Source organism: Nannobrachium achirus (genome assembly GCF_963921795.1).
Source record: "Nannobrachium achirus genome assembly, chromosome: 9".
In the NCBI taxonomy this organism is placed as follows: Eukaryota; Metazoa; Chordata; class Actinopteri; order Myctophiformes; family Myctophidae; genus Nannobrachium; species Nannobrachium achirus.
The window spans coordinates 49,068,830-49,093,782 of record NC_137818.1 but is presented as its reverse complement, the minus strand read 5'-3'; the positions used below and the strand labels follow the sequence as shown (position 1 = coordinate 49,093,782).

Here is a 24,953-nt window from a genome sequence, read left to right as displayed (position 1 = left end):
TGTGTGTGTGTGAACATCCTTTAGTGGGGTCTTCAAATCAATATAAAATGTATAAAATATGTTTTTTTTTGTTTGGGGGGAAATAGTGACATTTGATGTTTGTCAAATTAAATACTTAAAATGTTTCCAATCTGTTTTGTCTGCTTAATGTTAACAGCCAGGTCAATATTGGACCATTTAAAGGTTCTTGATATTCTATCACAAAGTTGATTTGAATGCATAATGGAAGCATACTATATAGCTATTTTACTGTGTACACTGTAGCCTACGTCATAAGACCTCGGGATGTGAGACCTCAGGACTTCTTCTCAAATTGTGATCAACATCAGGTTTCTTTACACCTGGTTTCCTGCGAACGTTTCTTTCTTGCTTGTACCATTGAGCCTGCCTGCTTGCTTAGGGGATAAATGTAATCTAGTGTCAGATCAACATTTGTGTCAGATATCCTGTGTCATTTATAGGCCTACATTTAAAAGTTACATAATATAGGCCTAGTGCTGCTTTAAGTCCTGTCAGATTTAACACTGTTCATGGATGTTTTCATATCCATACAGGCCTATAGATACATTAAACCAGCATTCTGAAAAAGGTTTTACGGCTTGTTCTTCTAATTTTTATGCTTGTTGTTTCAGACAGGCAGAAATTTGACAGGTAGCATTATGTCAGCTTATTTTCTATAACCCAGTAGAAGTGAAGTGACATTCGATCACAATACTGCCCACAATATCCCAAATGTACCTTTTATTTTGTTAAGCTTTATTTGGGATAATCTTATTTTTTTCTTCTTTTCTCTCTCTTTTTTAATCTCACTATAATCCATCAAGCCATCAGTTTGACACCTGTTCAGTTGAAGAGGCGTTTCATGACTGTGAAAGGGAGGAATTGGTGTTTTGGACAGCGCCTGCTTTTAATATTCAGGAGGTCACACTTTCATCTGGCCATGTCCCCAGCAGGTGGAAGGGCCAGGCACAATGGAGCGTAGAGGCTCTAAAGCCTATGCATTTTACAAATTATTTTCACAAGTGTTAGCAACACCTTTTGTGTGATTTATTTATAAACAAATGAGGGACAAAGTGGTTTTAAAGTTAGACCAGAGATATTTCTTTTTAGATTTAATTTAGATACTAAAGTCCCATTAACTTGAATATTTTATTGAAAAAGGACTGCATAGCCTATCTTTAATTAAAATCACTATAAAAATGTATGTTCTACTTCTAATTGTGTCCATGGGGGACATATTTTTGAGAGATGCTGGAGCTTGACCAACATAGCCTTAAAAGCCTGTCTTTATCAATATGTTGTTAAATGGTTTTTATTTAGGAAATTGTGACAGTTAAGTGCTTAATTGAGATATTACAAATTCGAAAAGAAAAACCTGGTCATTTTGGTACAAGCAATAAGAATAAAAATATAATTGAATGTAGTAGCCTAGTAGTATTAGGCTACTACATTCCACGTTAGGCACTTTATGGCAGCAGCAGCAATCTATATTATTTTGTAGTTTAATAATGAAATACTGGTACTGGTCGAATTAACACAAAACACTAGTTTTCACCCTAATTAAACTTTAAAATTAGGGTGACCACTACATGTTTTATGTTAATTTGGGCCTGTAACACCAGCGGCCAGCAGTAGGTGTCGCTCTCGTTCCTCTTGTCTTTATGCTCTTTGTTGCTGAGTCTTCCCGAGAAAGGGCGAGATCTCGCGGTAGTTCCCAGTCATTAATCACTACGTAATGTGCCGTGCTGCTTCTAGCGGCGCTGGTGACAGTGCTGAAAGCTGTTGGGGTGAGTTTATTACTATTTTCATCATTATAAAAGTCACTTTGTGTATATTTCTGTTCGGCGTATGCGACGGTGTTTCGACCGGTGGTTGTCTGTCGACGGGAGGCCGCTGTTTCGCAGCGTAGTGTACATGTATTTTCTCCGGGCGACGCTCGCTCGGGCCTGCTGGGTGGGGGCAGCAGCGGTGTTTGTCCTCGTCGCTATAAATCACACAACACATAGCGGTTAGCACGTCGGCTTAGCATGCCAACACGGAGGCCTGGCTCACTTTGTCACAGACGGACGCTGCTCTTTTGTTATAACATGTGCCTCAAACGTTTATCGATGTATAATATAATAATAATATATTTATGCCCCGTCTAATTGTCCCGTTGCTCGCTGACCAGAACAGATCTACACGTTGGCTTAGCGTGGCTATAACATGACGCGTTGTTGGCTTGTCTGTTAGCTCTGGTCCATAGACAGTTAGTTTTCCTTCCTATGTCACAAACGATCCCTTGCGCTCACAGCCACGGCAGCCCAGCTTCTCGTCTGTAGTAAAAATATATATAATACACTTTCGCTATTCAACAAAATAAAGACTGTTCTAAGATGTTGAAAGCCTACTTTCCCTAGTGGGAACACTCTGAGCCCCCCACCACACGTCTAAAATACACTTTTTGGCCAGAAAAGAGAATATTTCACGGGACGTTTTGGCTACTCCACATCGCCCTCTACAGATCTTGTCAATAGAAATTTCATTTGACCAAATTTTGCCTTCCGGTGAAATATTTTATTTTCTGGCTAAAACGTGTAATTTGGACGTGAGGTGGGGGGCTCGGACTCCGAGCCCCCCACCTCACGTCCAAATTACACGCCTCGGAGTGTTCCCACTAAGTAAAGTGGGCTTTCAACTCCCTAAAGACGTCTTTGTTTTGTTGCGTAGTGAAACTGTATTTTGCATATTCTACTACAGACGAGAGGAGAGGGTCCGCAGCCTTTGCTGCAGGCGCATCATCGGTGACATAGGAGAACTCATAACGCTATGGACCAAGCTAGCTTGTCGAACGACCGAGTAGGTCGGACCGACACAGTCGCGACTCGCGCGATGGTAGTATCGTAGATTATTTAATATTCCAACGAACCAGTGGTCCCAAATCACTCCCAGACGCGGACTGTTTTAATTGCACGTTATAACGTAATATGTGGCATAGGCTATTTAATATAATATAAAGTAATAATCCTCACGCAGGCCTTCCTGTGTTGATTGTTTTGGCGATAATGGCTGTGTTTCGTGCTCGTGGGCTTTGACATGCCGCAACGTGTCTGTTCAGGCCTCAGATGAGAAGATGAGAACGGTTCTTGTTTTCTAGGAAATCACATGGCAGCAGCGCTGCTCCTGTATGTCAATGCCGCTGTCTTGTCGACATTGGTGACCCCTCGAATTGTGTGACGCTAGAGGGCGCTATTTCGAGGCCGTTCCTCGGCTGCTGTTGTTGCACAAAGGGTGAGGGAACTTAGGGAAGTATTATGTGGCCGCACAGCAGCTCAACAGCAAATGACGGGCTCGGCTTGGCTGATGTGTGAGTAATGCTTACTGTACTAGTTAAGTACAGGCTGTTACATTCGGGAGTAAATGATCCATTCCGAACGTTCGATTGTTTAGCGATATCTATAGAAACCTAGTCACAGATTTCGATGAGTCACCAATGTCGGAGTGACGTCAGTTTGTTATTCAGGCCCAGGTCTGATTAGAACGACACCAACCACGTAATAACAACGATTGATAACGAAATATTTTTGTATGTACTGGTGTTTGTATTTGTTTTCAAATTGAACCCAAACACAACACCGGATATTTATTGATTTGTAAAATATGATTATGATTATGTAGTAAGGTGGCAACTATGTTGATTAATCGGGAATTTAAACCAGAGCTGGCTTAGGTTGTTGACAAAGAAATTATACTTTTTTATGGCACGTTTGTATTTTTCCACTGTTCTTAAAAGGCAAAATAACAAATGTAAAAACAAGAAGATGTCAGTTGAATTTTCGAATTTAACAAGTAACCCTCTAAAATGGAACTGAAGGAAGGCTGTTCAGCAGTGTTTTGTCAATATATCAGATTGGGCACTACTAAGGCAGGTACTGGGTTCCTTTGTTTACTACCTTGCATTTTGTGATGTCTTGCCTAATGTTTTGGTTTAATTATTACCCGGTTAAGAAGATGCAGTATGATAACATGTTAGAAAGTACTGAAAATGGCCAATCACTGCTTGTGGTTCAGTGGGAGGAGTGTGTTCTTGGCTGAAAATCTTGTCCAAGAATGCTGGTTTCCATTGTTTATTTGCCAGTAACCTCTAACCCACTGATACAGCTTGTGATGATGGGTACTGATTCTGTATAGCTCTGAGGCTGTACAAGAACTCAATCATTCAAAATTAGAGTTGAAAAGATAACCCAAGGCCTTTGAGTATGTACTGTACATGGATGAGTATGACTAAAAAAAGATGTCTTTGGAGTTTGGACATGTGCGACGTGCGTCCTTGTCTTGTTTACTGCATCTGAGCTTCAGACTAGGTCAATCGCATAGTCCCAAATTCTACAAATTACCAATCTGAAATACCAAGAAAGTTATTTAAAAAGACATTCGGGGTGTCTGGAAGTGGTGCTTGGAATGCCATTTGGGGCCTTTTTACAACATTATTTTTGAACCATCCTAGAGGCATGTGGGGTGGGAGCCATTGCGACACAGCCATAGCAGAATAGATATCATGTGTCTCTGGCCCGGTCAGCCTAGCTTGTTTTCATATCACTGTAATAAGGTCAACAACGCACCCATCTCCTCTGACAGTTTGAGGTTAGCTGCTGCATTTAACATAAAACAAAGCCTACTTTTTTTTATTACCCTAGATTGCTAACTGGACAATACCACATTTGCTGCTGGTGTATAGCTGGTGTCACAAGAGGGTACACACCATCAAAGTGGTATGATTAAGCAGTGGACCCTAGTCAGAAAGGCTGCCATAAATATCAGCATGGCCAGAGTGGGAGGTATGCACAAGGACTTGTTGATCCACAAAACCAGCCTGCTACATCTAGTCAGCTGCCTGGCATTGTGGGCTGTCCAGAGAGGCAGCTGAGGAAACCCTATTTTTATGCCTGAGTCTGAGGGCAAAGAATCTGGTCTTAATAAGACAATATGCTACGGTACTTTCTGTGATCTTTGGTTCCCACTCCACCGGCCTTTCCTTTTTCATGTAAAAAATAAAAATTCTTATCGGTTAGGCTAATACTAATAGTACAGTGTTGGCCACTTTATGGATGCTTAATTCTAGCTGTACTAGAAACGGGCATAATGTTGTGCAAGCCTATGACGGGGTCTTCCACTAGTCTATGACAAAGCATTATCAGGCAACGTTTGTTGCAAGGTATTCGCGTAGTTGCTGCTTTTAGCAAGGGAGAACAGTCTAAACAAGGCTTTGTTCATGATGCCACACAAAATGTCACCAAAAGACACCATGTCTTCATTTATATTCATGTACACTACACTTGTTGCTAATCAATCATGGAAAATGTTGAAATGTTTTGGATAATGGTGATAAAGTGATTGACACGCACCAGCCTGACTGCGCCACAGTATTTGTCTGTTTCGAGGCTGGGGTATCCTTAAAACTGAATGGGGGCATGACGTCAAGTTTTATCAGTAGTGTATGGGTTCAATTATGTTTGCGCCATGCAGCTGTAGCCTAGTAAACTCTGATCGGTTGGCATACTAATAGCAAATGAATTACTCAGCGAGGGAGTGATGAAAAACATACTTGAAAACTCACGTGGGGGAACAAAGCATTAAACTTTTGCAGCCAGGTGATTGACAAGTGACGCAGCTGATGCAAAGCTCACTGCCCGATGCCCACTGCCATATGAAAGCGCAGTGCGATTAAAGTTTTGTTTACTAAGTTGTTTTGGATTTACTAATTAAGTCTATTACTTTCTCTTCTCTTTCTCTTCTCTTTCCCAACAGTATGAAGTGAAACAGAACAGAATTTTTGTACCATCCGCAACTGCTTCTTCAAGTTCAGATCACAACGACAAAACTAAAGCCAAACATCCCAAAATAAAGCAAAACGTTGCACCTCTCAAGACAAGGAAAAAAAGGATCACTTCAAGGATTTACATAAAAGAAGCAACCAAACGACCAAAGACAAAGACGCCATTTTTGAAACGCGCTGAAGAGAAGCAATCCTACGTCTACGCAAATAACTGAGAAGACAATACCTGATCTGAAACCAGAAGTTTGTGCCTACTCAACAGCTTTGACAAAGCACACGTCCCAACGCTGCTCCTAGCCCCCTCATCCTCACCGCACCACCGAGTCACCCCGGGGTGCGGAGTGGGCTGCTATCCCCCTTCAGTCCCCCAACTGTCTCCCCATCTCTTCCTCTTATCTCCTCCCACTGTCTTCATTTTGTTTCGTTTTTCTAAGCAGTGTTATTACACCTGCATTTGCCTTTTTTTGTGCTAGTCCCCCCTCTGTTTTCTTTCTTTTTTTGCTTTATGCAACCATCTAGAACTTGTGCCAGAAACCTGTAACAACAAAGTGTGTGTTCGCAACTGTGTGTGAAGAGATCTACAACTGCATAGTTATCAAGATTCCTGACAACTGCAAGTTTCAAGACGCCAATCAAAGGTGGGTCTAACTCATATGGTTGTGAAATTAGATTTAACTGGTTACAGCGGTATTGGGTCTCATTTGAGGATGTTTTTGACTGTTCTAAAGGTCTTAAATGCCTCCCCCGATTATCTCACTTTGAGGATGACCCTGACCGATCTAAAATGCCTCTACCAATATGCTAACTTCCATCTTCTTCTGTGAAACAATTTGAGATGTTTCACTTTGAAATATTCAATCCTACATTGAAGACACATAATTAGGACAAAGGGCATGTTGGGTGGAATTCATAGGTGTAAATGGTCTATGGGCAGACACTGACGTTCTCAAATCTGCTCTCAAGCTGTGTCCAGGGTGGCAGCAGTGTGCAGATGTGTTTCTTGACAGTGAGCACACATAATTTGTCCTCTTTGCTTGACTAAATTATATGCTGCTCTTGTACTCTTTACACATCTATAGCATTTTTAACATTGCTCTTACTTTGATTTGTAGCTTCATCAATGGAGATTTGTGCTTCTAAAATATGTATAAACTATCCACTGAATATGTTGTTCCAAAATATTTGACTGATGCATTTCATTTAAGTAAATGTGCGATTTGTATTCTCATGCCCAATAAGTCACTCTTGGCAATTTGTTACAAATACATTCTTCCATCCTGGAGATCCAACTGGGTATTTCTGAGAATGAATTGTCTCTAAAGACTCATACTATGTGAACACCTGTTTCTGGGATGATTTGCTTGTCCACAACCACTATCCCACTACACTTAGACTATCCTGTCATGATATTCACCCTTCCTGAAAAAGCACACAGCTCTTTCCCTGTGATTGTAACACTGGGCACACTGGCTGTCCTGTCTGCCTTACCCGTTATATTTTTGTCCCTCTCTTCACCCTTGCAGACATCCAGCGGTGTAACATTGGTTACATAGAAATATAATTTAAAAGTCAAAACAAACCAATTTCAAGTTATCAAGTACAACAAGGGCTCAAGTTTGGTCCGAGTTTATGGAAAAATATGGGCAGCCCCTGGAAAGGCTTTGTCGAGTTTACCTTGCCTGCGTCACCACCCACCGCGTTCGTTAGCGCTGACCTGAGCAGCACCTCCCCCGTCGGACTCAGCCTGTCACCGTACGGTCGATCCGTAAGTTCCACCTTTCCCAACTCTTTTCCTCCGTGACCCCCCTCCTCCCCACTCCATCGAGCCCCAATCCACCCACCTTGCCCTGCATCTCTCTGCTATGACTGGCCTAACCTCTTCCATCCCTTCCGGGACCCAAGACTAGCCTCTGCTCAGGTGCAGTGTTGCAGGGTGAATGGCGTTTTAACAAGGGTCTGGAAAATTGTCTTTCCTTGAATATTCTCCAAATGCCAAATTTTGCCTGTGGCACACTGCTGCCTAAACATCCTGGGAAATTTGAATTATTTTACAGGTAACCCAATTTTCACTTGAATCTAGAAGGAATTGATAATCTGAACACAGATTGAATTGAGATGATTAACTTTGTTGTGCACTCCACAAACAATACAAAATCTTTTAATCCAGAATGAGGTTGAGCAATTTCATATTTGTCCAGAAATGTATCTGTAAGTTTTTAGCAGGTATTGTTTTTAGAACAATTTGATGGTGAATAACCAAACCCAAATGTGTAGGATTTCAAGACTTGGTACAGTACTGATCCACCAACAGACACCTTGGGTGTGTTACTTTGTAGTCCTGTGCTAGAGCACATGGAGCTGACAGACCTAAGCATCTTTTAAATCCTGTGTTCAGAATAGCTGTTAGCACAGTATAGGACTGTTAGCACAGTATAGGACCTAACAGGAGGCTGCTCTGGGACCCTTCATAACCCATCACCAACTCGCTGTCTACTGTAGATTACCCTATATCTAACCCGTCATTTGCATTTTTCAATCCTCTCCACACTTTATAGTTTTTTTTTTTCTTACTTGACCTTAGGTGTAGTCCATGTTATTTGCAGTTTGTCACTGTGGACATTTCTCACTATTCCTGGCTACAGCAGTTGAACCATGTTTTTCAGTTCTTTCAATCTTCCTACTCTCTGATGCAATCTTGGAATTAATGCATTAGCATTGTCTTTGCAATGCATTGAGTTTTGTTTTTATGAAAACTACTTTTCACTGATATTGACAATCACAAAGGTGAGCCTACAGCCCTACACAAATCTAACCACATTAATCCCCCTAATCCCTATTCTGGGCATATGAATACTTGCCGCAAATAGCAGGTCTACATGCTCGTAACGTGACACTTGGGACTTGTTGTGAGCTTGTAGATCATCTGTTTTCGGCAAACAGATTTTGTGTAGTGAAAAGAGAGGGGCCAAGCAGGATAGACTTCCCAGGGGACCCAGGTCAATGGAGTATAGGGTTTAAGTGGTTAAGTATTGGAACTGGAATCCACTGCCATGTAGACTACAATATTGTGGCAGACTAGGATGGGTAAGATGCAAGTAATGGTAAAGAAACTACACAGGAAAGAGGTTATGAAAGCGGCTTGTTATTTATGGGAAAACACTTGAGAGTTGCATTGAAAATCCCCGCAAGTATGATTTGCCGCCATGTTGGATTACCGTTGGGTGTGTTGAATAGTAAGACTTGATTACTTTCGATGCTTGCGTAATGTGCATTGTATTTGTACCAAAATGAAATGAGTGAACTTTTACCATTGGGTACTTGTTTATTTCATGTAAAGATCCAGTATTTTGAAAGTGGTTGCTCTCAACAGCGTGTCAGAGTCCTGCCCCCACTGTCAGATATGGAGAGAGGCTGTTCTGAACCTCCGGTGGCACGCAAAACGACTGCCCCTGCCCCCGCCCCTGCCCCTGCCCCCTCCACGTCCACCTCCACTGGGCCCGTGCCCATACCCCGCTCCTCCTCCGTCTCATGTCATCCCCACCCGGGAAGTAAAAAACACAAACGGACTCCCCTGTATCAGAGATCTGTAAGTGGGCATGAATTTTGCCCACGTTGACTTTTAACAGCCCGGTGTGCAGCTATGATGCCTTAACAGCATGGTTTCACTGTATTATTGCTGTGGTGTTGAACACTCATAGTTGTAGGATCATTGATGGTTATTATCGTTGCTTTCCACTGATGGTTGGTAGAAAAAGGTAAAAGCTTTTGTTTGCAGTGTAATATTTGACTTTGCAGTATTTTACTTAAGTGTGCATGAAAAGTGTGCCTAATGTTAGCTTTTCCGTCATATAGGGCCCCAAACACCACTGACAAAGCTTGGTACATACAGAGTAGCCTACTGCATGATTTTGATCCAACTAGAAAGTCCATACAGTGTGGTCCTGTTGGCAGCCAATGGTCTGAATCATCATGAAATTCCCTCTAGGTGTGGAGGTCTATGCGTGTTCACCTCTATTCACAAATGGTGGTTAGATAGCCCTAGAATGCTCTAATAGACAGCACCCCCCCACCCCACCCCAAATGTGTGCTGTTCTTTGCATGTTGTAGTGAAGTATTCAAGACCTACATCAGACTTCATTAAACCCCAGCCCTCATGTTTTTTTCTGTGCCGATTCATTTTGCCATTTAACCACTTTCAAACTGGCATCCCTATTTTGGGCATGTCATTATAGCTGAAAACTTTCAGACATTTTCAAAAATAGGGGAAAATGGCATAACTACATGCTCAGATGAGCCATTTTCACTGTCATATGGCACATTATAAAGGGCTTAAGTTGTTAACTGTTTTTTTTTTTTTTTTAATCTGCACAAAAATTAATAACACGTTTTGTCCTCCCCCCCTTGCCCAGATGAGTTTTGACCCGGGCATGCTCCACAACAACGGGCATACGGCGTATGCCAACGGCACAGGGCCCAGCATCAGGGAGACGGGCGTGGTGGAGAAGCTGCTCACCTCGTACGGCTTCATTCAGTGCTCAGAGCGGCAGGCACGACTCTTCTTCCACTGTTCCCAGTACAACGGTAACCTGCAAGAGCTCAAGATAGGAGGTGAGCGCGGCCACCTGGCTTTGTTTCAGTAGCTATATCGACATGTACAAAGTAAGCCACACAATCTGTGGACCTCTTTGACATATTTGGCCATTGCTAGATAGTAGACACTAGGTAGGTTTTACTCGCAATGATTCTCAACCAACCCAGTTGGATGTACATTATTCTATGGACCCCCATTTGACCAATAAACTGTGGGACTAGTAGAGAAAGATTTCTGCAACAGAGCAGAAAGCCTGCAACACTCCAAATTCACTCAAAAGTCTTTTTGGTGCACGGCTCAAAATAACATGAGACAGGGAAGAAGTTGCCAGCACTCAAGGAATCTCCTTTTCACATGATTTTATTTCCTCACTGGACAGGAGCAATGTACGCATTTTGACCTTGTTGGTCTTCGTCAGCGCTGACGAAGACAACAAGGTCAAAAGTACGTTGCTCCTGTCCAGTGAGGTAAATAAAATCATGTGAAAAGGAGATTCCTTGAGTGCTGGCAACTTCTTCCCTGGGACACCAATCCAGAAGCCATTTCAAGAAGTTGGAGCTGTGCATGTGGTGTTCTTGTATACTAACCTAAATACTGGCTTCTCTCTTCTTGTCGTTGTTCTTCTTGTCGTGTCCCACCCTCCAGATGATGTGGAGTTTGAAGTGTCCTCGGACAGGCGCACGGGCAAGCCCATAGCTGTGAAACTGCTTAAGATAAAGCCAGAGGTACTGCCAGAAGAGCGCATCTCGGGCCAGGTGGGGCCAGACTCGCACGCCTCTCCCTTTACTGTCCTGCATGGTTATATTCATCCAGTTAAGGAATACCATTTTATTTTTGGTTGTCTATTTGTCTGTCATCTCAGTGAGTGTTGTCTACTGTTATGTTTTTGAAATGCATTTTTTCAAGCACATTGTAAATTTGATTTGTTTATCCATTGTCTAAAAGTAAAAAGAACACGTTCATAGTGATCCATAGACCCATTCCAGTCATCTCTTGGCATTTAGTAGTGATAAAAAATATGGCACATGTGCCCTTTTTTCCATCAGGGTTTACAATGAGCTTGAATGTCCTTGACCTGCATGTTTGGTGTGCAGAAGTGTTGTACTGTATGTCTAAGCAGCAAATTTAGATACTGTGATAGTGATCTGACGAAACTGCAGTGTGAGCTGATCAATCATGTACGTACTCATTTTTAAGGCTGATTTGTAGATGAATGCACCTCTGGGACAATATAAAACTTTCGTGGTTTGTCAAATAGCTAAAATAGCAGATGTACACCACAAGCTCAACGCGGCATACGTTGAGCTTGTAGATCTGCCATTTTGACGAATGCTTGCCTATATTTGCAGATTGTTAACCCATTATGACAGAATAGGGACACTGGGTTCACGAGAGAAAGTACACAATACACATGCAGTTTACTTATTTCATACTGTCTTGTCTTACCAACCTGTCACTGTGTATACATTAGAAAAATGTGGATATGTAATTGCAACCTTAAATTAAATTGGGACATTCTTTGTGAATCCCAAGATCCCTCCTTTTTTTAACTGTCCAATTTCTTGTGATTGCCTCCTTCACATAGGTTGTCTCAGCAATACCAACTCACCTGGATGGAAAGTCAGCCCCTGGCCAGGTACCCACTGGCAGTGTTTGCTATGAGAGAAATGGGGTACGTATCAGATGTGACCAGTTAGTCAAAGACACACCGACACAATGGTTGTGTCATCCGCCCTATTTATACTACATATTTACATGCCCACAGCCCACAATAGGGACACTAGATTGAAAGTGGTTCAGAGCCTAATTTATGATGTGAATGCAGTAGTTAGTAGTAGTTGATCAACAAGCTTGCAACACGTCAATGTGTTTTGAGCTTGTAGATCACAACTTCTAGATCTGATGCAGAGTTGAAAGTTATTAAAGTGCAAATCAGAACCTAATTTCACTGAAGGTATTTTGGCTAGATTTGCTTACACACACTTATGATGCGGAACCAGACATAGTATGTATGTAAGCCATGTTTAACACGGTGGTTGCCAGGTATGTAATGAATTAGATAGATTCCGAGATAATCCATTTCATTCTATTAATACATTGAACGCCATCATAGGGTTAATGGAACTCATCAAGGCGCGTGCATGAGCGTTGTCCGTGCATAGATCGGCGGCGGTGATTGCCCCGCATCATAACGTTAACGTCGTGTTGTATAATCCATTTCAATGTGTAACCGCGTTGCACCATCGAGCTAGCATTGCTAGCAGCTCCCGTTCACATAACATGGAGCAGAATGATGCTGTTTCCCAGAGCTCTGCGCACGGCATGCGCGTCACCAGCGTGCGTCATCAGCGAGTGCCGCTGAGGCTTATGGGTAATGTAGTGTTTTTGCTAATCTGGCGATAATATAGCAATATTGATCATTATGTTTTGATAGAAACGTCTTAAACGCCAACTATCCATTAAAGAGGTCTGGAAACGTCTTAACTGTCACCTAGGCAACCATTGTGTTAACACACAGGGTGCCTATACCGACTGAAGTCAGGATTACAAATCCGACCATCGAGTGCTTTTCCTGACTTAAGTCGGGATATACGTTTTCTATTGTAAACCGTAACGTGTGGTCCGTGGCACCCGGCCCTGAAGCAAAAACTAAAATCCCCACAATCCATCGGGAGAAAAAGGAATCAGGAAGTGTAATCCGCCGTTGGAAGTTAATATAGTATTATTATGATATAATTGGGTAACAAAGCTGTAACTATTTCGTATGACCTCCACAGGAAGTGTTCTACCTTACCTACACCCCAGATGATATTGAGGGCAACATGCATCTTGACACAGGAGACAAAGTCAGCTTCTACATGGAGACGAACAAGCAGTGAGTCCTTAAGCCAAAATTTGTTCGATTAAGTAATGGAGCTCAACACAAAGACATTTTACAAGACATCGTTGACAATCATGCTCTATCATAGAGGCGCACATTCGCCAACGAGCGAGTATTGGTCACAAACTACAGGATAATGTTCAGAATTTTCCAACTTCTAGTCGTAAAATTGAAAAAGGTATCTGGGCCATGGCTTGATTGATTAGATACATTAACATGCTTATTAATGATACAGGTAGTACAGTTATGAAGTTTTGCTAAAAGGATAAAGCAAAAAGCAGGCAATCGATTTGAATCCTCAACTGCAAGATCAGTTAACAGTTGACATGTATAAAATTGAGGTTATGATTGGGCTTTAACTCATAATGTGTGTTAAACGCATACTTTTCTAGGTTGCACTGATGACATTTCATTATCGTGCCAAATCATAGCAAGTTGCCTAAAGACAGTTTACAATTAGAGCAGAGACCCCCCCCCTCTTGTTTCTAGGGTTTCTAGGGTACCCCAAAACAATTCATTAACTACAATTTCAACAATGACAGCAGCTGTAATAATAGTCCACATTCGAATTCCACGGAAACCCTCAATCTTCAGCTAGGGCTCCACATAATCGTGATCTTATGATTGAGTTTGTTTCTTTTTGTTGTGTTCTTTAGTACCGGTGCAGTCAGTGCTCACAATATTCACCTGGTGAAGAAAAAGCAGATGAGGTGCCAGGGTGTGGTGTGTGCCACCAAGGTAAGGCTTAGCCATGCCACTGCTAATCCTAACGTTACATTATGGCAGTGTTTTTCAACCACTGTGCCTGGGGACCGAAAGCCATGTATTGTATTTATCATGTTAAAAAATGATTTAAACTAGTGAAAACAGCCGATCTACAAGCTGTGTGCTTGTAGATCTGCTGTTTTCACGACTGTTGTGCGACAGCCTTGTATGATGAAGCAGGGCTTTACTTTGCGAAGAAACATACAAATTTCTTCCCGACAGTGACAATATTTACACTTATTATGTTGGTATGCCCATGGATTCTTGGGACATGAAAAGTGTGCCCATGCAGAAAAAAGGTTGAGAAACACTGCATTATGGTGAACTGTCGCGTTGAACATGTGGTATTGTTTGTTTGTTTGTTAGGAGGCCTTTGGGTTCATCGAGAGGGCTGACGTGGTTAAGGAGATCTTCTTTCACTACAGTGAATTCAAGGGCGATCTGGAGGCTCTGCAGGCAGGAGACGATGTGGAATTCACCATTAAAGACAGAAATGTAGGTGTCCTCATATACTCTAATTTAAAGGGTCTTGAGACAACATTCAGCCACTAGATGTCGCTCTTTTACAACACCTTTCTTATGTGATTCCTTTGTAAAAGCTGTAGATGTATTAATTTATTTTTGTTACTAATCTCAAAAAATAATTGATATACCCTATATACCCTTATATACCCCTGTTTTTAATCTGTCTTCTATAAATTATAAAATGGTTAGGTGGGTGATGCCTTAAAGTTTAAACCGTCATTCCTAGAATTTACGTGGCTCAAATTGGGAGAAGTTATCATGTCTACAAAGAAGATTTTAACAATTCTATCTCTTCTTATCCAAGGGTAAAGAAGTAGCCACTGATGTGAGGCTGCTCCCCCAGGGAACGGTCATCTTCGAGGACATCAGCATTGAGCAATTTGAAGGCACAGTCGCCAAGGTCATCCCCAAAGTTCCCACCAAGAACCAGGTATGCGCATAAAATACCCAAAATGATCTGTATATTTTTAGTGCCTGGTGTCCACTTGCTTGTTTTTTATTTATTTTATTTGTGGGGTTTCAAGGTCATATTTCAGCTTCAGGGAAATTATGAAAACAGCCAAGGCACTCTTCATAAAATGCTATTTCATTAAAACTGATTTACTGACAGGATTAAATTCATTTTATAAGCCCCCACTGCCAGGCTCTTACCATGTTTTTGATCATCTGCAGATCATCCGCGGCCACCGTGTTATACGATGTCCAAAAAAACAGCGCAGACCGCGTACAAAGTTACACATTTACAAATTCTTTAAAATCTAGTTCACACCTATGCCTCTAAAATGGTGGGATGTTGTCGTGATTACCTTGTGCAGCACTAATAAAACATTTGGCCACTTCTGTCCATGTCATTTTACTATGGTTATATGTAACTAAAAATAGCTGATCTACTCTGTGAGCTTAGGTTGTCAGTTGCTATGGCTGTGCTGCTAATTAGGGGAATATTGATTGTTCTGGGGCACAGCCACAGCATTCTCAACCATCTGTCTCCTGTGACTGGCAGAACGACCCGCTACCAGGCCGTATCACTGCCAGGATTGGCTTCACTGACAAGGAGCTGCTGTTCGGGGAGAAGGACACAAAGTCCAAGGTGACCCTCCTGGAGGGAGACCACGTCCAGTTCAACATCTCCACGGACCGCAGAGACAAGCTGGAGAGAGCCACCAACATTGACATCCTCTCTGACACCTTCAACTTCACCAAGGAGGTCCGCGAAATGGTGAGAAATCCTTCGTTTTCAAGGCGAATATGAAATGTAGCTTTAAAATTTTAGCTGTGCCAGTTTTAACCGTTTAGTTTTAATTCAACACTTTTTGAAACTAAATGAGCAAACCTGCTTTAAAACTAATACAGCTAAACTGAAGACCAAAGTTGAAACTAAAAAGTCAAATCTAAAAATACGAAATAAATGCTAATGCCTCTGTTATGTTAATTGGCTTTGTGTGATTTGAAGGGAATTTTTTTTTCTGCCTTCTAGGGTGTGATCGCCGCCATGCGTGACGGCTTTGGCTTCATCAAGTGCGTGGATCGGGATGCCAGGATGTTCTTTCACTTCAGCGAGGTCCTGGAAGACAGTCAGCTACACATCTCAGACGAAGTTGAATTCACAGTTGTACCTGTAAGTCGCATCTCTTCTCTTTTTCAGACATGCATAACTGTTACTTCGTTGTACGATGAATAACGAGAATAGCCAATCTAAAAGCTCTCAACAGACTCGTTGCAATGTGTTGTGAGCTTGTAGGTCAGTGGGACCCGGCAACTAATGGTGATAGCAGGTGACGAGGCGATGGTAGAAAATGTCGCCCAAAAACATAAAAATATTTATCGCCCAGATTTGCCGCCTGTGTTGCCCACTGTTAAAACGTATGGTCAACTTTTTTTCTTTTTACTTTTTTACACTTTACCATCTCTCTCCTAACCAGGACATGCTGTCCGCTCAGAGGAACCACGCAGTGCGCATCAAGAAGCTGCCGAAGGGCACCGTATCTTTTCACACGCAGTCGGAGCAGCGTTTTGCAGGCGTGGTGGAGAAGGAAGTGCCCCCCGCCTCCCCCAAGAACGCCAGTCCCACCAAGGGAAAGGAGACGAAGGTACGAGTGCTGAAAGTCACTGAGTAAACCCATGGCTCTGTGGGTCCTATTCTCTCCCATCTTCTGGGCCTTAGTTCCCGATGTGATCCTCGAGTTCAGTTCTTACACTTGCATACAACCTCCTTCAGACATCATGTGTGTTTCCCACCCAGGGCGTGATGTGAGAGCAAAGCGGCCGCTGTGCATATGTACTCTTGGGGTTTGAAGTTGGCTGGTATTAGTTTCTAATATTCCTTTTATGCTCTTTTCCTTCCACAACACTCCACCCCCTCATACTTCATTAGAAAAAAGACAAGGTAGGATTCTGGGCTTTTGCATGATGCCTCCCCACTGAGATAAGTCAAATAACATAGACAAGCTCACGGTATGCCTGGGCGCTCAGGCGGTGAAGGAGTAAAGTTCCTGTCCACCACCGCAGAGGCGAGGGGAATTAATCCTCTGCTGTGCATCTGGTTTGGCCGGGCGTCCACACGAACACAGTTGGCCATATTCACGGAAGGGAAGCCGGGCAGTGAGGGGTGATCCTTGTTGCTGCACCACAGACTCCTACAGGCTGGTCAGCAGGGGTGTTGAGCCAACCAGTAGGGGTCAGCAGTGACAAGACAACACACCACATTATGTGGGGAATTCAGAAATTGGCATTCAGAAATTGCTTTACAAACTAAATTGGGGAAAGATTGGCCCCAAAAAAAGCCATGCACATTTCTCATGGACAAAATAATCTACAATGTTGCAAAACCTGTAAAAAAACAAAAAAAACAAATGTAAATATACTAATATTTAGTATAAATTCGTTATTAGAGCTGTCTGCTATTTGTTTTACTGGAGCAATCTAAAAGTTATTACATGGAGTTGAAAGATTAAGAATGTATTTTTCTTAGCTAGAGTGTGACTATCTAATGCAGACCTGGGCATTGTGCCGCCCTTTGGTTCACTCTGACCACCCCTGATCTAATCTTTTCTTGTCTCTCAAGGCTAAAGTTGTAGAAAAGGTCAAGGTCAGTGTTTGCTGGACTGTGGGCAATTTATGTAGACTGTTACTTACCACCACTGTTGATGGAATGGTCAGCAATTAACCTGAGCTACCTAGAATTAGAAACTTTAATCCATCTTATTTCCTTTGCGGCTGTTTCAGTGTGCCTCACCAAGCGGTCTAAAGCAATGAGCTCTGATCATAGGGATGCATGGTTGTGGCCAAAATTGACATTGAAACTAATCTGATTTTGAATAAAGTTATTTTGTTTGACTAAACGACATCAACTGTACTTCACAAACCTTTAACTACCTAGCTTCCTATTCTGGGGCGAACATTGTGCAAAAATAGCATCTCTATAGTCTATAAGCTTGCGTTGCGACACATGTTGTGAGCTTGCAGATAGGCTATTTGGCAAAAAGATTGGTGTTGAAGGTAAAAGGGAAGGGACCAAGTATAGACCCCTAGGGTACCCCTGTCAACTAAATATATAGTGGTTAACTTTGGTCTTCTAAAATATGTTTATGTATCAATGTTTCAGTGTTCACTCTAATCAGTCATGCTTTTTTAAGTAAATCAGTTGATATTTGATTTGTCTTCACTCAAGAAGACCTTGTTCTTTGTGCGATGCACATCATCTTAGAGGAAGCCATACTTTAATGCAGGGATTACAGCAATCTCTACTGGTTGACACGTATTCCTGCCCGAAGATCATAAGCCTGACGTGGTAGATCTTTAGTTTCCCATGTGGGAGACCAGATATCGAATCCCAGCTGCCGAGAGGGCTTAAAGCGTACAGGTATAGCTTTAATGGCCAATGCAATCAGAAGTTGTTGATGATTTCATCCTAAATGTCTTGGAATTGATCTCTTGATTTCAATATTGATCAAATCAGACCTGAATTGTCAAATGAGAAGGTTAATGAAGCAAGCTAGTTGGAGATTTGTTAAAATAATCTAGGCTAATACTAATGGTTATTGCTAACTAATGGTGTGCCACTGAATGCGTGCCTGTTCAGCCCAACCTTTCATCCCGTACACTACTTTTTAGACAGTGGTCCACACAAATCAGTTGTGAACTACTTCAACCACATCCTTTGCTTGTGTGTAGAACTGAGAGCTACATGGCGTGTCATGGTGCTTTTTCACTGCATGGTACACTCGACTTCACTGCAGAAAGGACCATTGTAGCTGGTCGTAATGGAGACATCCATCCATCTGTTTAGGAAAGTACAAAAACGATACTAAAGTCAAAGCTAATGCTGTCTGCAAACAATATGTTTCCTCTGTACAGTCAAACATAAAACCTCTGATAACATCTGATAACATTTTAGGCAGGTAGTTGGCCATGCAGTTGTTAAAATGTAGTGGCTAGTACAGTGATGAAACCTCTAACACATGTATACATACTGCTTTGAGATCAATCCTGATAATGTCCCAATATGGTCTCTGCATTTGTTCTGCAATGCAGTTTTGCTTTTTTAAATCTTTGAATTGTTTACATACAGTTTTATTCCCTACATTGAATTTAATGTCACATTCATCTGGCCTTGCAAGACTAGTCTGCTCCCTTGTGATATTAAGAAAAGTAACAGTTGCAAACACTATCCTATTTTTTTTGCCCCATGTAAATTTGAAAACCAAAAGGTTTCAAGCGGTACTATGCAGTGATAAAGACGCCATTAGTGATGGCCATTGATCTGTTGGCGCCTGTATTAGTGAAGTGGTCTAATGCTGTAATGTGTCCTGTGTTGTGTGTCTTCTGTAGGAACCTGAGGAGGGAGTGATTGCATATGAAGACTGCGGAGTGAAAATGACGGTGACCTACCATATCAGGGATCTGGAGGGATCCTATTGCCCACAACCTGGAGATAAGGTATTTTAATATGTCCTACATTGTCCTGCAAGTCTTAAACGACGACTTCACCACTTTTCAACCTATGTTCATATAATTATTTTATATATATATTTAGATTTTTATTATCACAAAAAAAAACAATGGCTTCCATTACAACATTGCAACTTTTCAGGAATAGAAAGCCTGCAGTTTCTATTAGCTTGCCTTGGATTCTCCATTGATTATGTCACTGGCAGACGGGTTACTGAACTGTCCACAGCCCTCCTATGAGACACAGAGTAGATTTTCTTTGCCATTTTATCACAAACGTTATTGAGGACCAATTATATGAAGATTGGTTGAAAAGTGGTGAAGTCGTCCTTTAACAGGCATATCGTCGTTGTCGGGTGGAAACCTTGTAAGTTTCAAATGTGTATGTTCTTTTGCAAAGTAAAGCCCTGCTTCATCATACTAGGCCGTTGCACAAAAGTAGTGAAAACAGCAGATCTACAAGCACACAACGCCTCGCACCGCGAGGCGTTGTGTGCTTGTAGATCGGCTGTTTTCACTAGTTGAATTATTTTTAAATGATAAATGCAAAACGTACGGTTTTGGACATACAAGGATTTCACCCGACAACGACGATATGCTGGATTATTTATAAATAAATCGGCTGAATTTGGCAACATAACTAATCATTCTAAATGTATTAGGATATGAACATTTCACAAATAATTGAGGGAAGTGACCGATATGTGACACTTGTCAATGTGTCTGGCCATTAGGTGGAGTTCTCCATAAATGAAGTGAAGCGAACCGGCCAGCAGAGCGCTGTCAACATAAAGGTCCTCAACCGTCCGGTCAGCAACAACAGCAAGAAGCTGCAGGGCTTTGTCGCCACGCTCAAGGACAACTTTGGCTTCATCGAGACGGCCAATCACGACCAAGAGATTTTCTTCCATTACAGGTAATTGTTCATGGTTTCCAGGGGGACCGAATTATTGATAGTCGTAAACCAAATGGACCCTTATGGGTCTGTAACTCTGAAAGTGTACAGATATGGGTGCATTTGCACACACTGCGTTAAATTAACACTGGTACCCCGAGCTCCGTTGTAAAATCCTCAAATTATTTGAAAAGAATGGTATCAAATGGGGCTCCATGGCCTAATACATGTTCAATCAGAATCATAGTTTTAAGGTTCAGTCACAATATAACTTAATCACATTTCTCACTTATAGCGAGGTGTGTGGAGAGTTGGAGAGCATGGAGCTGGGCGATACAGTGGAATACATCCTGTCCAAGGGAAAAGGAAACAAAGTCAGTGCTGAGAAAGTTACCAAAGTGGCAGCAGGTAAGTGTTTTTGTTTAACTTATGCAACTCACTTCCCACCGATTATATACATTTCTTTCTGTCTGTGCATGATTAAGCATACTTATTTTATTTTTTACTAGTGAATGGCGTTGGGGTCGGAGAGGACATCAGTGCAACTGTGATGCTAGGAAAAGTGATCCGTCCTCTACGCAGCGTGGACCCTTCCCAAACAGAGTACCAAGGACTTATTGAAGTTCAAGAAGAAGGTGCGTCTCAGTTAACCCCTTACCTCTTTTATACTCTGTTGTACGATAGTGTCACAAGGCAAGCATAGCCGCTCTACCAAGCCTCGCAAGGTGTGCCAGGTTGAATGTGGTTATTGAACAAAAGTAATACAAGACCTTTCTGTTGGAAGACACAGTAGAACACAAATAATCCTTCCCTCTGTCGCTCTCTCTCTCTCTGTGGGCTCATTCAGGTGGAACTAAAGGACAGAATTACCCTTTTGGCATCATGGGCATGGCAAACAAGGTTGATTGTCTGCAGAAGGGAGAGATGGTCAAGTTCCAGCTATGTACTGTGGCTCAGACTGGACAGAAGATGGCTTGTAGTGTGGTGCCGCATCGTAGAGCCCTGGTGGAGTGTGTCAAAGACCAGGTAGTTAATCTCTTTCAACTCAAACCTTTTAAAGGGGTGTAAGTGATTTTTATGTAAAAGTATTTAATAATTGCTATAGAGTTGTTTTTTTTCCTCCAGTAACGGGGTTCTACCATCTGTCCTGCTCCAAATAAACAGACATGCAAAAATAAGTCTAGGCTACTTGAATTTGGGGGAAATTGTAGAAGCATTTTATATGGGTCGTTGGGACAATGAAATGATTGATGGGAGACTACGTATGTGCCCTGCTATCCTCCTCCAAACTATCTGCACAAGTTAAATTATGAAATGGAAATTTAGTACCAGTTATATCCTGACATATATATGACATAAGTCATATCATGAAATGGATAATTTTAATAACCCTTTAATAACTTAAGAACTACAATAAGCAACAAGGCAGATTATACTATATTGGGTGAACACATGAATGAATAATACATTTGTTTACTAAAGAGCAGGATAGACTGAGACCCATGTTCCTGAACTCTATAGAAATGATTGCCAACACAAAGGCATATCACTTGAACCTCCTTTTAATCTTCATGTGCATTAGGAATAAACTGTGAATGTCGCTTTTTATTGTGCATTTCTGAATTGCTGCCACTTGTGAATAAGGATACTTAAGATGCTTTTTTGCACTTCTCCCCCAGTTTGGTTTTATCACATATGAAGTCGGCGAGAGCAAGAAGTTATTTTTCCATGTCAAAGAGGTGCAAGACGGACTGGAACTCCAGGCTGGGGATGAGGTGGAGTTCTCAGTCATCCTCAATCAACGCACAGGAAAGTGTAGTGCCTGCAACGTACGCAGAGTCTGGTAAGGACACCAGGGGGAGAGAATGTGTGTGTCATATTCCTTAACCACTTTTAACCCATTTAGGACGGGAACCCCTTTTGGGCTAGTCGTTGCTATCTACAGTATAGCAACCTACTGTACATTTTGAATAAGACGTTTTTCATGATTTAGAATACATTTTTAGATTCAGCCTCTGTCCTAAATGGGTGACATGGCATCCCTATTTTGGCCGTGGAGGTGTTTTGGGGCTGTGCTGCAATATTATTTATTCATTGATAAGAGAGGCTTACAAATCTGCAGGTTTCACTACTTTAATCTCTTTTTTTTTTTATAAATGTTCATAAGGCCAACAGTGTGTGCTTTTATTTTAAGATATTCTTTATTTCCACTTTGAAATTGCATGATAAATAGTGTGGTGTCTGCATAATAAACTTACCATAAAATGGTTGTGGCATAAAAAAAGTAAGAGAACCCCTGATCTAATGTGTTGAACTAAAATTCAATTCATTTTTGTTTTTCTCATCTGTATAGTGAAGGGCCTAAGCCGGTTGCAACCCCACGTCCTGATCGGCTGGTGAACAGACTCAAGAGCATCACCTTGGACGATGCCAGTGCCCCCCGCCTTGTCATTGTGAGGCAGCCCCGTGGTCCTGACAACTCAAAGGTACACCTTTGTCATTTTCCGCCTCTTGTTCCACCAGCGTTTAACCACATTCGACCTTGTGTCCCTATTTTGGGCATGTCATTATATGCAATAGCCACTCTACAAGTTCACTGGGTGCCACAATGCGAGTTTGCAGATCAGCTATTTTTTAGATTAATCATTCTATGGAAAGAATCTGCAACAAAGACGTTGTTTAACTTTCTTTAATGCTAGATTGGTGTTTGGCTATTGTAATATTAATCTACAAACCCACCACATGTGAGTTTCTAGATTGAGCTTGTATATATTGGCTATCTTTGGCAAGCGACACTGCTTATGACAAAGTATAAATCAAGCTGAAGTCAACTTTAAGTTTGAAGTCTGTATGTTATTTTTGTGTGCAGGGCTTCAATGTGGAATGGAAGACTCGTCAGCCTGGTGTCATCGACTGAGCAATACAGACCGGCCCCCCACTCCACCTCATCCAGAGTAGGCGGACCTAGATTAAGAAACACTATCCCGAAAACAAATGTATAAAAACAAAATAATATAAAAAAAAACTAAAGCTGACAGGGGACAAGGGTGCTTTGTTTTGCTTGGACACATACTTGTACACACAAACTCATACACAAATTCATGCGCATACATAGAGTAATCAGCATGTGTTACCCATGTCCCTGTCCACATCTACGAAGGGAACCCTCTCATTCCATAGTTCCCAGTCTCCCATGTCCACTTCTGCACTGCAGTGTACATGGGGAAATCTTCCGAGTGCGTTTGTGTGTGTGTGTGTGTGTGTGCGCGCTGTACCTAGAGTTGCTTAAAGTATGTTAATGGAGGTATTTGTTTGTTTGTTTTTTCGAGGGCCCTGGCCCTCCAAATCAAGAGTGACGGTTGTGACTGTCTTTGTCCCCATCTCCTTTGATTTCTTCTGCTTTGTCTGGAATTCTGCACCTGCAACCATTTTTTTCCTGTTGGTGTGGGAGTGCGTTTGATGTTGGCATGTGTTTTGAGCCATCCGCTCTTTTTATTTTTCCCACCCTTGTAGTTTTCTCCTTACTCAAGGAAACTTAAAATGGTGTCATTGAGTTTCCACTACTGTATGCTTTCCTACAAAAACATATAAAGCAAAGCGAAGTTCCCTCCATAAGGAGGATCATATTTCTCATATGTGCGAGCTTAAACTGAGGCTACTTCTCTGCTCGTTTTTTTGAGCAGTTTTTAAAATGCTTTATTCAAGAGCTGAAGTGAAAGCATGGTGATTGTGTATGCGTGTGCGTGTGTGTGTGTGTGGTATGTGAATGTAGTTTATCAAATGGGGATTTACTTTTACCAATCATCTTAGATGCCTTCTTGGTATTCAAATGCTCATTTAAGCAAAATTTCCCAGGTGCAGAATTCCTTATGCCATCTTATATCTAGCAGTTCTTTTATACAATCTTGTTTTTTTTTTCTTGCACATATTTTCTTAATTGTTTTCTTTCTTTTCTTTTTTTTTGTTCATCAAAACTTGATCTGCTAATTAATACATAAGATAAAGTAAGAATAAGGTGCCTAAAAACTACAAGCAAAATAAAAAATGTAAAAAAATTAGATGTATCCTCTGACCCCCAGCCAACCGCCAAAATATTCAGAACAATCTTAGGGTGGCTTTTGTTTTTTTTTTCTAGTAGAAATAATACTGGTATGCATCCCAAATACCTGTGGGTTGAAATATACTGTATGTAATGTGTGCTTTTTTCCTTAGTGAAAGATTCAAACATCAAAATAACAAAAACAAATTTAACTTAAAAAAAAGGGGAATGGTAACATATTAGAAAAAAAAAAGATAAAGTAAAAAAAAAAAAAAAAAAAAAAACGTAAGGATCAGAATGAATTGTGCTCTGGGGACATTGGTGGGAGAGCTGTTGTGCCTCTATGCACATTGAGTTACAGTCAAAATTACTTTCAACTGTGGAGTTCACACTGGGTTCCTGAGGAGCCACATACAGAGGTTCTCCTATGTATGTACTTTTGTTAATGGTCTTGAATGAAACAACATGAATAAAAGTTTTATGAAAACCATA

At 41.5% G+C, this 24,953-nt stretch overlaps 1 protein-coding gene across 2 annotated transcripts; it reads left to right on the top strand.

Moving 5' to 3' along the window:
* The first annotated feature begins 1,701 nt into the window (after window positions 1–1,701).
* On the top strand, window positions 1,702–24,953 carry csde1 (cold shock domain containing E1, RNA-binding). 2 transcript variants are annotated; one of them, XM_080733983.1, is made up of 20 exons: window positions 1,702–1,787; window positions 5,788–6,453; window positions 10,225–10,423; window positions 11,052–11,161; window positions 11,992–12,078; window positions 13,184–13,281; window positions 13,944–14,025; window positions 14,419–14,547; window positions 14,882–15,007; window positions 15,581–15,796; window positions 16,055–16,195; window positions 16,500–16,667; window positions 19,408–19,515; window positions 20,262–20,443; window positions 20,718–20,830; window positions 20,932–21,057; window positions 21,270–21,448; window positions 22,102–22,265; window positions 22,776–22,908; window positions 23,292–24,953. In XM_080733983.1, the coding sequence occupies exons 3-20, from the start codon at window positions 10,225–10,227 to the stop codon at window positions 23,337–23,339; spliced, it is 2,409 nt and encodes an 802-aa protein (XP_080590109.1). In that variant the 5' UTR covers window positions 1,702–1,787; window positions 5,788–6,453; the 3' UTR covers window positions 23,340–24,953. The 2 variants fall into 2 exon arrangements, with proteins under 2 accessions (XP_080590109.1, XP_080590108.1); XM_080733982.1 differs by having other exon boundaries at window positions 11,052–11,218.

Bases quoted from the DNA above. Each gene is read 5' to 3' on its own strand.
- csde1 (XM_080733982.1), top strand. From the start codon at position 10,225: ATGAGTTTTGACCCGGGCATGCTCCACAACAACGGGCATACGGCGTAT. The intron at 10,424-11,051 runs GTGAGCGCGGCC...CCCACCCTCCAG, and splicing joins GCAAGAGCTCAAGATAGGAG to ATGATGTGGAGTTTGAAGTG. The intron at 20,444-20,717 runs GTAATTGTTCAT...TCTCACTTATAG, and splicing joins GAGATTTTCTTCCATTACAG to CGAGGTGTGTGGAGAGTTGG.